This window comes from Malaclemys terrapin, chromosome 6 (genome assembly GCF_027887155.1).
Source record: "Malaclemys terrapin pileata isolate rMalTer1 chromosome 6, rMalTer1.hap1, whole genome shotgun sequence".
Taxonomy (NCBI): domain Eukaryota; kingdom Metazoa; phylum Chordata; order Testudines; family Emydidae; genus Malaclemys; species Malaclemys terrapin.
The window spans coordinates 7921350-7936680 of NC_071510.1; the positions used below are offsets into that span (position 1 = coordinate 7921350).

Below are 15331 nucleotides of genomic sequence, written 5' to 3' on the forward strand. Positions count from 1 at the left end.
GCGGGATCACCGCGCGCGCGCGCCCTTATCCGGCACGCGCACGCACGCACTCGTCCGCCTCCACGTTCCCATAATTCTGCGCGGGGGGGTGGGCTCTCTTTTTCGCGTCATTTCCGACTCCTTCCGGTTTCGCCGAGATGGTGCCCCCGGTGCAGGTGTCGCCGCTCATCAAGGTAACGGGGCTGGGGGCGTTGTCCGGGGCTCGAGCCGGCTGTCCGGGCCCCGCCAGCCACCTGGGGCGGAGCCGACCCGGGCGCGGGCCGGGCGGGGGAAGGTGACCCCGGGGGAGGTCAGAGCTGGGCCTGGCGGGGATCGGCCCCTCCCCCGCTGCCCTAGCTCGTGTCTCTGACCCGGCCTCGGGCTCGGGGCTGGGGTGCAGGAAACCCTCCCGAGCCGCGCTGCAAGGCGGGGGGGCGCAGCCCTGTTCCTCCGCCCGGTGGTGGGGGGTGCCTGGGATCTCAGCCCAAGCCCAGGTACCATCCAGCTTGTTCCGCTGTCCTCAGCCTGAAAACCAGCCTCCCTCTGTATGCAAAGTAAAGTATTTCCTGCCTGCCTTCCTTCCTTCCGCAGTTCACCCGGTACTCGGCGCTGCTGGTTGGGATGTTGTATGGCAAGAAGCGATATGGTAAGTGCCGAAACTGCCTTTATGGCGGCAGGAGAAACTATTAAATTGAAAAGCAGTAAAGAGTCCTGTGGCACCGTATAGACTAACAGACGTATTGGAACATGAGCTCTCGTGGGCAAGTACCCACTTCTTTTTGATGCAGCCGAAGAAGTGGATATTCACCCACGAAAGCTTATGCTCCTATACGTCTGTTAGTCTATAAGGTGCCACAGGACTCTTTGCTGCTTTTACAGATCCAGACTAACACGGCTACACCTTTGATATAAAATTAACTCACTGGCCACTAATATCTAAGACCCTGCTCTAGTCTGGTGCCCTGTGATGTATAGGTCAGGCTAGATGATGTGCTAGTCCCTTCTGGCCTTAAACTCTGTGACTGTCTGTTTTGACCGATCAGTTCCTACGGTAATGAGCAGAATAAGACATCAGTCTGTTTTCATTTCTTTGCAGCGTTGATCCCAGATGAGAGAGACAAGGTCGGTGAGGGAATATATTTTATTGGACAAACTTCTGTTGGTGAAATAGACAAGCTTTTGAGCTACCCAGCGCTCTTTTTCAGTGACCTGAAGTTGGTCCAATAAAGAGATTACTCCATCCACCTTTTCTTTTCGGCTTGAATGTAAAAACAGTTTATTACCATTATTTTTGTTACAAAATAAACTTTGAAATGACGTAAGTTATCAGTCGGTCGTTTATTAGTCTTTATTGATGCTGGCGTGTTTGGGTTAATGTTTGCTAAATCCAGTCAATAGAAAAAGGATTAGGTATAATTAAATATTGGTGATTTGTCTACTTAGTTTGATGTCTTGAATAGTAAAGTGATCACACATGAGGATATATAAAAAATTAAGCTTTTAATTATATATTTTGTGTGGCACCTTGAAATTGATCAGCATGTTGTCTAGCATGTATATAAAGTTCTTGTTAGTGTTAAATTTAGGGTCCAAGGTTTGTGTTATTTGAACACAGACATCTAAGGTATGCACTGTCATGGTACTCTATGCTGATTTGAGTTTGTGATGTGTACTGCTGAAGAATGACCTTTCTGAAGGTCAGACAGTAGTTCAAGTCTTTGAGGGTCATATCAGTCTGCTTTGACTAAAAGCAGGAATAAGGATTTGTCTAACCACTGATTTAACTAAATGGGTTTAAAAAAAAAAACCCTAATGATGTGAAATCTGTACAATCGCCTGGGATGGGCACAGTTACCCTGGTATGAATGTGTGTGTATTGGTATAGCTTGTTTTGGTAAAAACATCTTTGTATTATCATAGCACTTAGTAAGAAGGTCCAATGGCTGGAAGTTGAAGCTAGACAATCCCAGAATAAAAGATGGCTCCGGCTCCTGGGAGCTTACGTTTTAAGTATAAAACACTCAACAGCAGATGAATATACACACAGGCAGGGGAGTAGGAGGAAACAATGAGACAGTATTGCCAGCTTGATGGGCATCAGTTTGAGCACAGCAAGCTTCTTGTAGATATGGCAAAGAAGAGCCTGAAGGAGGAATATGAGGTAGCTTTGAAGTTTATTTTTCAGGAAGCTTCTCCCAAGGGCAGTATAGGAGAATAGCACAAAGGTGCTTGTTTGAAAACCTAACTGGTGAGGGAGGCTGTTATCACTGGCCAATCAGAGATTGGCATTTGAGTAACCTGTGCAAAGCTGTGTGCAATAGGGGATTGAACCACTCTGACAAAATCAGTTTTTTATCTTAGTTAAGTCACTGTTTCACAAAAAGAAAGGGAAAATGGAAGAGAATAAGTCGTCAACAGCACTGTTGAGGGTTTGTGTGCCCTAAGTCAGCAGTTCTCAAACTGTTCTCAAACCCTTTTTAATGGGCTTGCCAGGGCTGGAATTAGACTTGCTAGGGCCCTAGGCCAAAGCCTGAGCTGGAGGGCTTCAGCCTGGGCAGCAGGGCTCAGGTTACAGTCACCCCCCACCCCCCGGGCTGAAGCCCTTTGCCCCGGCCCTCCCCCCCCCGCTCTCCACGCACGCACACCTGGGACGGTGGGACTCGGGTGGGCTCAGGCTTTGGTTCCCCTCCTGGGGTTGTATAGTAATTTTTGTTGTCAGAAGGGGGTTGGTTTGTTGCACCAGTATAGCTGATCCAGTATAAACTCATAGTGTACATATGCTGCACTGGTGTAAAGAGTGAATGTAGTTTTACACCAAAGTTTTACACCAGTATAGTATGTCTACACAAGATTTTTGCACTGGTGCAAAGAAGTATACAAGGTCAAAGTCCTTCAGTCTTAGGATGATGAATCTGCATTAAATGCCTGAGGTAGACCTGAAATACTTGCTGCTTCTTGCAAAAAGTGTTTTCACTTGTGGAAGATGAAATATATTTCTTCACTGACTTGAAGATGCAAAATTCTAAAGTGTTTAGTGATAATTAACTTAAAACTGGAGTCAGTTGTATGTAAATTTTCTAAGTCCTACTACCCAAGCGAGATTTTCTTTTTTTTCTTCCCATTGAGCAGGTAGTTTCTAAAAGTCTTATGTGTAGAGTGCCTTAGATAAAAGGTTATGGATACATAACATTTTTGTTCAATGACAGACTACCTAAAGCCTGTTGCTGAAGAGGAAAGGAGAATAGAGAGTGAAGAGAAAAAGAAGCGTGAAGAATTGGAACGAATTGCGAAAGAACTGGCAGAAGGTATTTTTTTAAATATTAGCATACCCTTTCTATGCCCTAAAAGTACCTCAAAAAACACTGTTTGAACATAAATGCTTTTTTTTTTTTTAAATAAAGAGACACTGTCAAGTGGCTTAGATGAAAATGTTTTCATATATGGCTTTTCATTGAAATGTCTTTATTAAAACTAACACCAGCATGGTAGAAAATACAGACATCATTGTGTTAGTGCATGATTACCAGAAAAAAAAACTCTTAATATAGTTGTCCAAGCTGAAACACAATGCAGACACTGTATAGTACAGTCCTAAACAGCAGAAATGGTGACAAACTACCGGTAGTTATTTTCAAGTACTCAATAGTGAGTCTTTATATTACAGGCAAATAGTTTTATAAATCCTATTTAATTTAAAGTAAGGAGAATAAAATATTCAAACTTTGAGTCTTTTCATTGGAAGAAGAGTCTCTTTGGGAAGATTTTTATTAGAGGACAGGCTGAACTAGATGATGGCAAGATCCTTCTCATTCTGTGTCTGTTTTCACTTCATATTAAGTCTGTACTAATAAGCCCCAGATATTAAAGTATCAGCTGAAATTTTGCCCACAAGACTTAACTGTCTTCTCTCATCTAGATTATGCCAGCACAGAATGGGCTCTAAATATTAGGGAGAAGCTGCTAGGTCAGTTTTGACGTATTGGTGTAATAACACAAATTACTTCTCAGGTTCTGGATGTAGAGACAGTAATGGAATGGTTACAGAAAATTATTTTTAACACTTGCAGACTCTGTTGGTTGGCCTTGACTGTGGAACAGCCTACTTAAAAATTAAGTTAATGGGACTTGTGTGGAATTTTAGGTACACAAAATTTAAATGTGGTTAAGTGCGTTCCTGGGAACAGCAACGCCTTCAGAGAGACTGAACATGAATCTTGAAACCTCGCACATTTTATTCGTACAGAGGTTACCAGACTTTTTTCTTATGGTAGGGTCCTTACTTTTCATAAAGTATATCATGGATTATGTAATTGAGAATGGGAAGATAGGTAAACTGCTTGCTTCCCATTAACAATTGCCTAACATCCCTGTAGAACAGTTACTTGCATTAAATACTTACTTTTCTATATATTATTAGCTTCACTGAATGCAGGTTAGCTACTAGAAGTGAAGAGAGTCAGCAGCATGTGGTCCAATTTGCTATGCAGACTACAGTTTGGGAATGTCTGTATTTGAAACTTTGAAACATTAGCAGTGAGTTAACCTGACTCTCTTTATTCCCTTTCAGCCAGCGAGGACTCTATACTGAAATGAACAAATTGCATTGGACCTCATTTTCATCTTCAGCAAAATCTGAAGCCTTGAATTAGCTATGTTAAGTTCATTTAAGCACTATATTTACTGTTTCTGTCAATAAATACTTGTGAACCATATTAATTCATTGATTTTTGCATATACTATACAAAGTACAAGTAAGAGGTATTGATGTAATGTAGGAAGAAGCAGATATTCCCTTGTGTATCTGGTAACGAATCAATAACATCCCTCATGCTAAAGTGACCCCAACATGTCTAAAAATGCAAAGTCACTAATTGTGGCTCTGACTTGATGGGTGAAAGCCAGTTTAACCATGGTTAAAATCATTGCTACAGCATAAGCCTACAACTCCTGTATTTAACCATGTATTCAAATTCAGAACTGCTTTTCCAGTGTCAAACATCAGATTGGACTGCCTGTTGGGAAGACACAGTTCTCATTGTTACTGAATGATGGGTGTTTCTAAAACTGTCTTGAAAATGAGTTTTTTCTAATGAGTAAATCAAGAGACAACATTGTAATGGGCAACAGAGTCCTGTGGCACCTTATAGACTAATAGATGTATTGGAGCATAAGCTTTCGTGGGTGAATACCCACTTCGTCAGATGCATTCACCCACGAAAGCTTATGCTCCAATACATCTGTTAGTCTATAAGGTGCCAAAGGACTCTTAGTCTGGATCTGTAAAAAGCAACAAACATGGCTACCCCTCTGATACTTAATATTGTAATGGGCATATCTTATAGTCTAACTCAGGAAACTTTGCATCTGTAACTGTTATGGACTGAACAGTGTCAACTTGGGGTCTTGTATTCAGTTTCATTTTACTCTTAATTTTTTCCTAATGGTGGACCTAACTTAACACCTGTAAACACCCAATGGATTAAATGTTTAGCCTAGCGTATAAAGTGTTTAATATTTTCAAGATCACTACCTTTTTTTTTTTTTTTTTTTGTACAACCATATCAGGATTTGAACTAACGTATGGCTATCAGTATAACCACCTATCTCTTAAAGTGAACATCTGATGTTAAACTCTTTTCATGTCAAAAGTTCACCTAATAAAAGATTGAGAGGGTGGTGGGGGCCGGGGAAACAGCTGAAAGGAGTTGCCATTTACACTTCAAATCAATTGACATTTAATGCTAATTTACTTTCTGAAAAAGACATCCTTCCAGTGCTGCTGTGAACTATGGAGTGTGGTCACCTTCAGTTTAAAGTATCTGTTTTGGAGAGCTAGCACTCTAGTATATCTGTAAGAACAGCCACATAAGGAAATTTGAACATAACTGGGAAATATCAGACTAAATATTGTCTTCAGCACTTTAGCTATCTACTGATGCATATGCATTAATGAATCTGCTAATCACCCTCTTATTCTTGCAGATTCCTGTTTTCTTCACTGCAAGGTGTGGCTAACGTGCTGAGAATAAGGCAACTGAGCAAAATTTAACTGTTGTTAACTCCCTGCCTTTTTTGCTGTACTGTCCATCTTCTGCAGAGAGGCATTATATTGTTTAGATAACCACTGTAAAGGTAGATGAATTCCCTTGCTTTCAATAAACACACATTGAACATATTTAGGCCCTAGTGCTGCCTGAATAATCCTATGTATGTTGAACACAATTTAATAGCAAACTAACACAGAAAGAATAGTATGAGCTCTTGTAAACCCAACACTTGTATGTTAGAGCTGTGCTCAGACCACCTTGTCTCAAGACTTAGAGCTGTGCCTTTCCCCTTTGGGGGCAGGATGTGTTTCCTCTCTTACATGAGGCTAGGGCAGTGTTCCCCAAACTGTGGGGCATGCCAAGGAATGTTCTGGGGGGTGGCAAGGGCTGTGGTGCTCCCTCCCCACCTTCTGCTCTGGTCCCAGCCTCTGCCCTCTTACCCCTGTCCATTCCTCCCCCAGGAGCCCCAGCCCCGCTCCTGGCCCTGGTTCCTGATCATGGTTCCTGGGGGCATGTGATGTGAAAAGTTGGGAGAGCACTGAGGTAGGGGAAGAGGGATTTCTGTATCCCATTCTTTGCTGTAGCAGAGGGCAATACCTCTGAGTATGCATTGGGATGGAGCAGAAAGGTAGTGAGAGAGTGGGGGAAGATGAGAAAAGAGGGGGAGGGTTTATGGGGGGAAATGAGAGTGATGAGAGAAATTGGAAACCTGAATTCCAGGGGGGGAAGGGTTACCACAAAATGGGAAGGTGAAAATAAAGGAATAAATATACAGAGCATATACCTTTGGCTTTTTTTTTTTTTTTTTTTTAAATAAGTCTCCTTCACTGGTGTAAATTAGGCATTACTGACATTCAGTGAGAATCAGAGATCCGTGTGGACCCAATTCTCCTTTCTCTTCAGTTAGGAGTAGCTATAGATGTAAGTGAGTCACAAGTGTAAAAGCACGGGAGATGACGAGTACCAAGGTGGTATGTTTGTTTGTTTGTTTATTTTTACAAAAGCTAACAGAACATGACTTAACTATAGTAAATCTCTCATAAAACTGACTTGTGCAAGGGGGGGGGGGGGGGGGGAGAGTGACCTTGACGGAGAGGAGAGCAGGCTATCTCCTTACATCCTTCCCCTATCATTTCCTTTGCCGTGTTCTTTTAAGTGTGGCTGCACAGACCAATTTGAAGCCACATGTTAGAATTTGTTTCTCTAATTCAGCTGTCAGCATTTCAGAGGTGTTGAGGAATGCAGGGGTGTCCCAAAGAAACAAGGTGGGTAAGGGAATATATTTTATTGAACCCACTTCTAGATATTCTCTCATCTACCTTGTGTCTCTAATATCCTGGGATCAACACTGCAAACAACAATGGGGGATATTCCCAAACCAGAAAGAGATCTAATTGTAGCACCTACCCCAAGCTTGATCATATTCTCGTTTTCCATAATTTTGATCAAAATAGGCCTACTTTTTGGTCAGGCAGGTTACATTATGAACAAACTATATTAAAATAATATGAATGTTGCAAAGACACACTCAAGGAATGGCAGAATTAAGGTTGCTTTTGCAACTTTAATTTAGCGCCCTTATGCCTATGCATTGACACACACTCTCATTACATGATCACATGCTATGTTTTCCCCAGGATCCCTGACTCATTCTGTGCACAAAACTGATCAAGCTCCGGGAGTGAGCAGCTTTTCGATATTTTGTTTTATCCTCATCCTGCAGTGTGTGGCCCCATGTAGCATTGACTGCATACTATTCAAACCCTGCTACAGAATTATTCTTGTCTTCATGGGTGTTTCTTTGGCTTCAGTGGAGTTGCAATTGTTTAGACCAGATCTGAATTTGGCTCAATTCCTTCAAAAGATAAAGTTTATGGATGTGTGAGAAGGACAGATGATTTAACAGTTCTATTGTTAACACACTCTTGTGCTCTGATTCACTGTTCTAGGTGAAAGCCCACATTCTGAACTCAGCTCTAGGGGCATCAGTCTGACTTCTGTGGAATAACTCCATAGCTGTACTGGCGTAACTGAGATCAGAATCTCAGCATAAATGTTTGGATAAAGGGAATCTTTCTCCCTATGAGATGAATGGATCTGACCCTTTTACATATGGCTGGTTTGTCCATGTGGTCCTGCAAGATACATTCAAGGAGTTAATTCTGCCTCAATTTACCCACCATGTAACCTCTGGCTGCACGCTAGGTAAATCACAGTTGAAGTGAGCACAAAGTCCATTCACCATCCATCTGGCCCTGTAAATATATGCATGGGGGTTTGGAGTAGGGAAGGGGGAATTCAGACTTCAGCCATTAGTCATGCAAGTAGATTCATGGGACCAAATTTTGCCTTGTCTTAAACAGTACAACCCAGTGACTTCAGTGGCATTGTATGGAGTGAGAAAGAGGGCAGAATTTGGTGCATTGTCCTCAGTAAGGGTGCTCACATGGGTCAGGTAAACAAAACTAGGCCCTTCCATGACTAGGTGATGAGCCCAGTTTAGGTAATGAAAGGGTTAAATTAAGAATTTATATTTTATTTGTACACTGGAACTTTTTTCTCTTACAAGATCTTTCCCAGGGTGTGTAGTTCATATGCCAGCAGAAATAGGTTTAAATGATACAACAGGTTCTAGATGGGGGAGTTGTTCCTCCATTGCAAGTTGTCATCATAGCGGCTGTATGAGAGGAAACAAGTAATTAGAGATACATTTGCAGCTGCTCACTGTAATTTGAAATCCTTTAGTCTTTAACTGAGTCATTTTACATTTTAACCCTTGGAAGGCTCTCAATGACGAAGCTGGTATAAATTCCTAGATATTCTGACGTGCTACCAATGTGCTCAGAGCCGTTTTCTACACAAAACAGTTCTTGCTCCAAAATGCTTCAGGAGAATGATCTCCCTGACTGCCTTTCTCAAGAGGTCAGTACCTTGTCTGAGGTGGAGACAATCTCAGACATGAATGGTCTTGTCTTAACCACAAAAATGTATTAAGAACGAAGGCCTCAGTCCAGTTTCCATTGACTTAAATGGGAATTGGGCTGGGCCCAGGGAAAAAAACGTAAAACCAAACCATCTGCATGCATAGAATCCTAGCAATGGAGGGCTGGAAGGGACCTCAAAAAGTCATCAAGTCCAACCCCCCCATGCTGTGGCAGGACCAAGTAAACCTAGACTATCTCTGGCAGGTGTACTTTGTCCAACTTGTTTTTGAAAGCTTCCAATGATAGGGACTCCACAACCTTCATTGGAAGCTGTAATAACTAGTCTTATGATCAGCAAAAGTTTGGCTAGAAAGGTACATTTGGGAGTAACGGCAATGCTTCATCTTATTTCTAGTGAGTTCATTGTTTTACCCTGGGCCCATTAGGCAGCATGTTAGCCACAGCCTCTGTATTCTCAAGCATGTGTCCTCCTGCCCATAGACTCATTACACTACAAAGCTGACTCAGTGCAGACAACACATGTAGCTGAGCTGCAAGTACAGACAAGGATTGGCAGTGTTCAGCACGATTTGCCACAGTGTGTTGATCTGGCCTTACAGGTGTTAACCCGCCCATTACCACAGGAGATCTCCTCCACGGAGGAGTTTATGCAGATGGCCTTTCTGGAGGTGTGTAACCTTCTGAGATGTCACGTGTATGTTTTGAAGCCATTCACTATTATGACCTGAGTCATAGGCCCCCACTCAGATTGAGGATTTCCCCTGTATCCAACCCTTTGCTTTAACTACTGGACCAAATTCACAAGTGAGGGAAGAACTGGGAGTTTGGAGAAGTTAATTTACACAGGGGACTGGTGGGGTAGGGGAGTTAGCCATAGGAGTAGATTCTGAGGTATTAACATTTTAAGTATTTCTGACCTTGCTTTGCAGCCATTTTTTCCTCCTCTTTTTTCTTCTCTTCTTCCAGCACTTTCATTTTTGCATCATACTCATCACCAAGAGCCTTCCATTCCTTTCTGTTGTTCAGCAATCTCTCATACATCGGCTGAATTTCCTCGTGGAAACGTGAAAATTCCTGCCCCAAGCACACCCAACAAACAGTACAACAGTGACTTAGCCAGGGCTGCTCATCCAAAATATCTGTGCCATCGGCTGCATGCCCCTGTTGCTAGTTCAGGCTGGGAAGGGGTTAATTTCCTGAAGCAGGGTGCCAGCTACAGGTCTGGCCCGGGACTGGAGAGCCAGCTAATTAGAGGGCGTGTTTACACCTGGGTTCAGAGCCTAGCAGCAGGGAGAGGGAAGCAGCTTGTTTCAGGAGATCCTCCTAGATCAGGGGTCTCAAATGACCACGAGGGCCACATGAGGACTAGTACATTGGCCCATTTACTGACACCTCCCCCTCGGCCCTGCCCCTACTCCACCCCTTCCATGGGGCCCCGCCCCTGCCCCGCCTTTTCCCACCCCTTCCCTGCCCCCATTCCAACCCCTTCCCTGAAATCCCCACCCCAACGCTGCCCCCTCCCTGCCCCCAGGGGTGTGGCGGGGGCTCAGGGCAGGGAGTTGGGGTGCAGGAGGGGTATGGGGTGCGGCAGGGGGTAGGGGTGTGGCAGGGGCTCAGGGCAGGGAGTTGGGGTGCAGGAGGGGTATGGGGTGTGGCAGGGGGTCGGGGTGCGGCAGGGGGTTCGGCTGCAGGAGGGTTTGGGGGGTGGGCTCCAGCCTGACACGCACCGGGGGCAGGGCAGGTTCCCTGCCTGCCGCCCTGCCCTGCCCCCTCGCCGCTCCAGGAAGCGGCTGGAATCTGGGGAAGAAGGGGCGCAGGGATGTGTGTGGCTGTTGCCTCAGGCACCGCCCCCAGCAGCTCCCATTGGCTGCGGTTCCCCATTCGCAGCCAATGGGAGCTGCTGGGGGCGGTGCCTGAAGCAACAGCCACACACACCCCTGTGCCCCTCCTTCCCCAGGTTCCGTCGGCTTCCTGGCGCGGCGCGGGGGCAGGGCAGGCAGGTAGGGAGCCTGCCCGGCCCCCGGTGCGCATCAGGCCGGAGCCGCTCTAGGTAAACGCTGGGGGAGGGCGGGGGGGCCGTGAGGAGCTCGTGGGCCGCAGAAAATAACCCCGCGGGCTGCATGCGCCCCCCGGGCCGCGTGTTTGAGACCCCTGTCCTAGATCGAGTTGCTCCCACACCAAACCTAGCTGAGGAATCACTGGGGCAGATGAGTACTGACAGGCCTGCTAGGAGGTACATGCAGTCAGGCCTGAGGGGTAGCCTCCTCCTTCATCTCTGCAGTAGTTCTCTCTTCCTCTGTCCCATTGCCTCAGGGCTGGGGCTCAGAGCCTGCTGCTGTAGGTCTCTCCCATGCCCGCCAGGGAGCGAAGCGGGTCCTGATGCTGCCCCCATACCATTGGGTAGGGCTGCCAATGCAGTATTTCAGAAATATGGGACAGCCTTCTAATGTCCCCGGGCTTGACTTCTCCTCCCCATCCCTTCCCCAGGGCCTGCTCCTGCTGTCTCCAGCTCTGGTGCTGCAGAGAACCCAGAGCCCCAGGCACCGGGCCAGGCAGTCACTGTGCCTCCTGGACTGAAATGGGAGGCTGCAGTTGCTCATCTCCACCTACTATAGAGCTGTGCCCTGCTGGGGGTGTGGGGGTTGGCAGAAGGGGGAGAAACACAGCAGCCAGCAGGAGTGTCACTTCCAATTTCAATGGGGGCAACTTCCAGGGGCGGCCCAGCGGTGGCTGGGCTAAATTTGAGTGGCGTTGTGATCCCATGTGTCGGGTCACGTTGCCAAAGCCTGGCACGTTGCAAAGTAAAGTGCCAGAGCACCACTCCAGCCTAGTTTTCGTGTCAGAGTGACATGCTGGACCGTCCTGGTTGAAACATGGGATAAAAAACATCCTGTACTGACTTAGTAGTGGGCAAGTGATTTTTATTTAAATAAGGAATGTGAGGTCCCTTCTAATACAGGACTCTTGGCACTAGCAGCCCTAGTGGGCCTCTGAGAGCAGAAGAGCCTGCCACTGATGCCTCCCGGGAGGACAGCAGCTGGAGCAGAAAGGCAGATGCGCCAGGAAAAGCGCAGGAACCACATGCCCTATGAAGAGGTATGGGGGCTGGATTGTGGCGGGGAGGGGGTTGCTGCAGAGTGAATTGGAGATCCCTGTGTGTTTGCATGGGGTTCTGCTGTTTGAACTGGCAGAAGTGCTGGTATTTTAGGAGGCAGAGAGGGGCCAGTAGGGAAAAGAAAGATTTCTCTCTCTCCCATCAAAAATCCGCTCCTCTCTGGGGATTTCGCTTCCCTACTTTGTAACAGGAAGGAGGGGAAGATTGGAAGGGGGCATGGAGGGAGAGGCCACACCTAGCCTCAGGCAAGGGGACAGGAGGAAGTCACACCCACCCCATTTACATTACCCTTACACACACACAACTGCAGCAAGTGGGGATGGTGAAGGGGCTTCCTGTGCCTCTCCCTGGGGGTGGCCAGGGTCCCCGTGGGGATGGGGAGTAGAAGAAGAGCTGGCATGTACTCCCCACAGCATTGGGACCCCTGCCCACACTGAGAAGGGAGCTGGAAACCCCCACACTGTGACCAGAGACTCAGATGCACCAAAGGCAAACGTAGGCAGAGTAATACAAATAAGTATTACTGAACTTTTGTCAGATGCTGCCAGGTGTGTGCCACATTTTCATAACTGTTACTTAGTGTAAGTTCATTAGCAAAACGCCAAGGTGTATTCCAGTGTCATACTCCTATTCTAGTCCATGTACGTTCTCATCGCCACAGTATCTGAGGGCCTTCCGACAGTGCCTCAGGCAACGGTGTCTAACATCCGTCCTGTGTTTGTTCTTTCATCCTGCCCCCCAGGGGAGAAGTGTGTTCACTGCAGTCTCTTGCATTTTTTTAAAAATAATAGACACGTGCTGCCATATGTTTGAGAAGCCAAAGAAATGTGCCATGCACTCGGCGTGGAAGGTGGGGAAGTTTGTGATGGGCCTTTGTTCCTGGGGGGAGTTCATTCTATAGTCTTGGGCTGGCCTCTAAGAAAGCTCTGTCGTCTGCACAGACAACCTTTACCCTTAGGGTGGAACGGTCCATTGTGCCAGAGGAGCAGAGTTGTCCTCCCTGGTTTTCATCCCAGATCTTTAGAAGATTTTTATAAGAACGGCCAGACTAGGTCAGACCGATGGTCCATCCAGCCCAGTGTCCTGTCTGCCGACAGTGGCCAGTCCCAGAGCTTCAGGGGGAGTGTACAGAACAGGACAATTTTACCTCCTGGCTTCTGGCAGTCAGAGGCTAGGGACACCCGGAGCCTGGGGTTACATCCCTGACCATCTTGGCTAATAGCCATTGATGGACCTACCCTCTATTCATTTATCCAGTTTTTTTCTTGAACCCAGTTATAGTTTTAGCAATCACATGGTAATGAGTTCCACACGTTAACTGTACATTAGGTTAAAAAGTACTTCATCTTGTTTGTATTAAATCTGCTGCCTATTAATTTCACCGGGTGACTCCTGGTTTTTGTACTGTGGGAAAGGGTAAATAATGCTTCATTTTATCCACACCATTCATGATTATACAGACCTCTATCATATCCCCTCTTAGTTGTCTCTTTTCTAAGCTGAACAGCCTTAATCTTTAGTCTCTGCTTGTACTCTCCATACCCTTGATCGTCTTTTTTGCCCTTCTCTGAAGCTTTTCTAGTTCCATTATATCTTTTTAGAGATGGGGTGACCAGAACGGGACACAATATTCAAGGTGTGGGTGCACCATGGATTTATATAGTGGCATTTTGATATTTTCTGTCCCTTTCCTAATAGTTCCTAACATACCGCTAGCTTTTTTTACCGCAGCTGTGCATTGGATCGAAGTTTTCAAAGGACTAGCCACGATGATTCTAAGGTCTCATTCTTGAGTGATAACAGCTAATTTTGTACGTGTAATGGGATTATTTTTTCCATGTGCGTTGCTTTACATTTACCACTCTTGATTTCATCTGCCATTTTGTTGCCCAGTCACCCAAGATCCCCTTCTAGCTCCTTGCAGTCATCTTTGGACTTAACTACCTTGCATAATTTTGCATTGTCAGGAAACTTTGCCACTTCACTGTTTACCCTCTTTTCCAGATCATTAATGAATATACTGAACACCACAGACCCTTGGGGGGACCCTGCTATTTACCCCTCTCCTTTTTGAAAACTGACCATTTATTCGTACCCTTTGTTTCCTATCTTTTTCCTTTGTCCACATGCTTATTGACACCCTCAGAGAATTCTGATAGATTGGTGAGACATAACTTCCCTTTTACAAAAGCTGTGTTGACTCTTCCCGCAACTTCCCCTACAGTTTATATGAGATTAGGCTCACTGTCCTGTAATTGCTGGAGCCCTTTCTAAGAATCAGCATTATGTTAGCTAGTCTCCAGTCATCTGGTATAGAGGTTTGTTTCAGTAGTAGGTTACATACTACAGTTAGTAGTTCTGCAATTTCATATCTGAGTTCCTTCAGAACTCTTGGGGGAATACCATGTGGTCCTGGTGTCTTATTACTGTTTAATTTGTTGGAAAACCTCTTCTGCGGACATATCAATGGGGGACTCTACTTCCATTTTGTCGCCCAGGAAGCATGTCTCTGGTGTGAGTATCTCCCCCATATCCTTTTGCAGTAAGGACCGATGCAAAGAATTCATTTAGCTTCTCTGCAATGGCCTTGTCTTCCTTGAGTGCTCCTTTAGCGCCTTTGTCATCTAGGGTCTCCACTGCCTATTGGGCAAGCTTCTTGATGCTGATGTACTTGAAAGAATTCTTACTCTTAGTTCTTGCATCTTTAGCAAGTTCTTTCTTGGCCTGCCTTATTACCCTTAACCTGCCAGAGTTTGTGCACCTTCCAGTTACCCTCACTAGGAATTCACTCCCAAATATTAAAGGATGCCTTTTTGCCTCGAATGGCCTCTATTACTCCGCTGTTTAGCCATGGTGGCATTCTTTTGTTCCTCTTCTTGTCCTTTATGATTTGGGGTATATCTTTAGTCTGAGATGATGTTTTAAATAGTCCCTATGCTGCTTGCAGGCATTTAACCCTTCTGGGAGCTCCTTTTAATTTCCATCGAACAAGCGCCCTCACTTTTGCGTAGTTCCCGTTTTTATAGTTAAATGTTACTGCGGCGAGTTTTCTGTAGCCCTACGAGGATGCTACATTTAATTACAGTAGGGTCACCATTACCGAGCGGTTCAGCTATAGTTACCTCTTGGACCAGATCCTGTGGGCCCCTCAAGAGATACCCTGAGCCCACTCTGTGTCCTTACATTTCAACAGGAGTGGAATTGTGTACCCGTCCCACCCGTTACTCCACTGCCCCATATGTCGT

At 45.6% G+C, this 15331-nt stretch overlaps 1 protein-coding gene and 1 long non-coding RNA gene across 3 annotated transcripts in view; one reads left to right on the top strand and one right to left on the bottom strand.

The window, feature by feature from the left end:
• Nucleotides 1-74: 74 nt before the first annotated feature.
• On the top strand, nucleotides 75-6154 carry LOC128839561 (uncharacterized). 2 transcript variants are annotated; one of them, XR_008445475.1, is made up of 5 exons: nucleotides 75-173; nucleotides 571-625; nucleotides 3186-3284; nucleotides 4547-4632; nucleotides 5962-6154. It is a non-coding gene; the product is annotated as an uncharacterized LOC128839561 (long non-coding RNA). The 2 variants fall into 2 exon arrangements; XR_008445474.1 differs by lacking the exon at nucleotides 5962-6154 and having other exon boundaries at nucleotides 79-173; nucleotides 4547-4691.
• Nucleotides 6155-8627: 2473 nt separating this feature from the next.
• The window catches only part of PDE6B (phosphodiesterase 6B), a 40591-nt gene continuing 33887 nt past the window's right edge, over nucleotides 8628-15331 (bottom strand). Inside the window, exons 21-22 of the mRNA XM_054032526.1 lie at nucleotides 9889-10045; nucleotides 8628-8703 (exon numbers count right to left, since the gene is read on the bottom strand). Coding sequence (XP_053888501.1) covers nucleotides 8639-8703; nucleotides 9889-10045 — 222 coding nt within the window. The 3' untranslated portion in view covers nucleotides 8628-8638. The remainder of the gene's footprint in view (nucleotides 8704-9888; nucleotides 10046-15331) is intronic.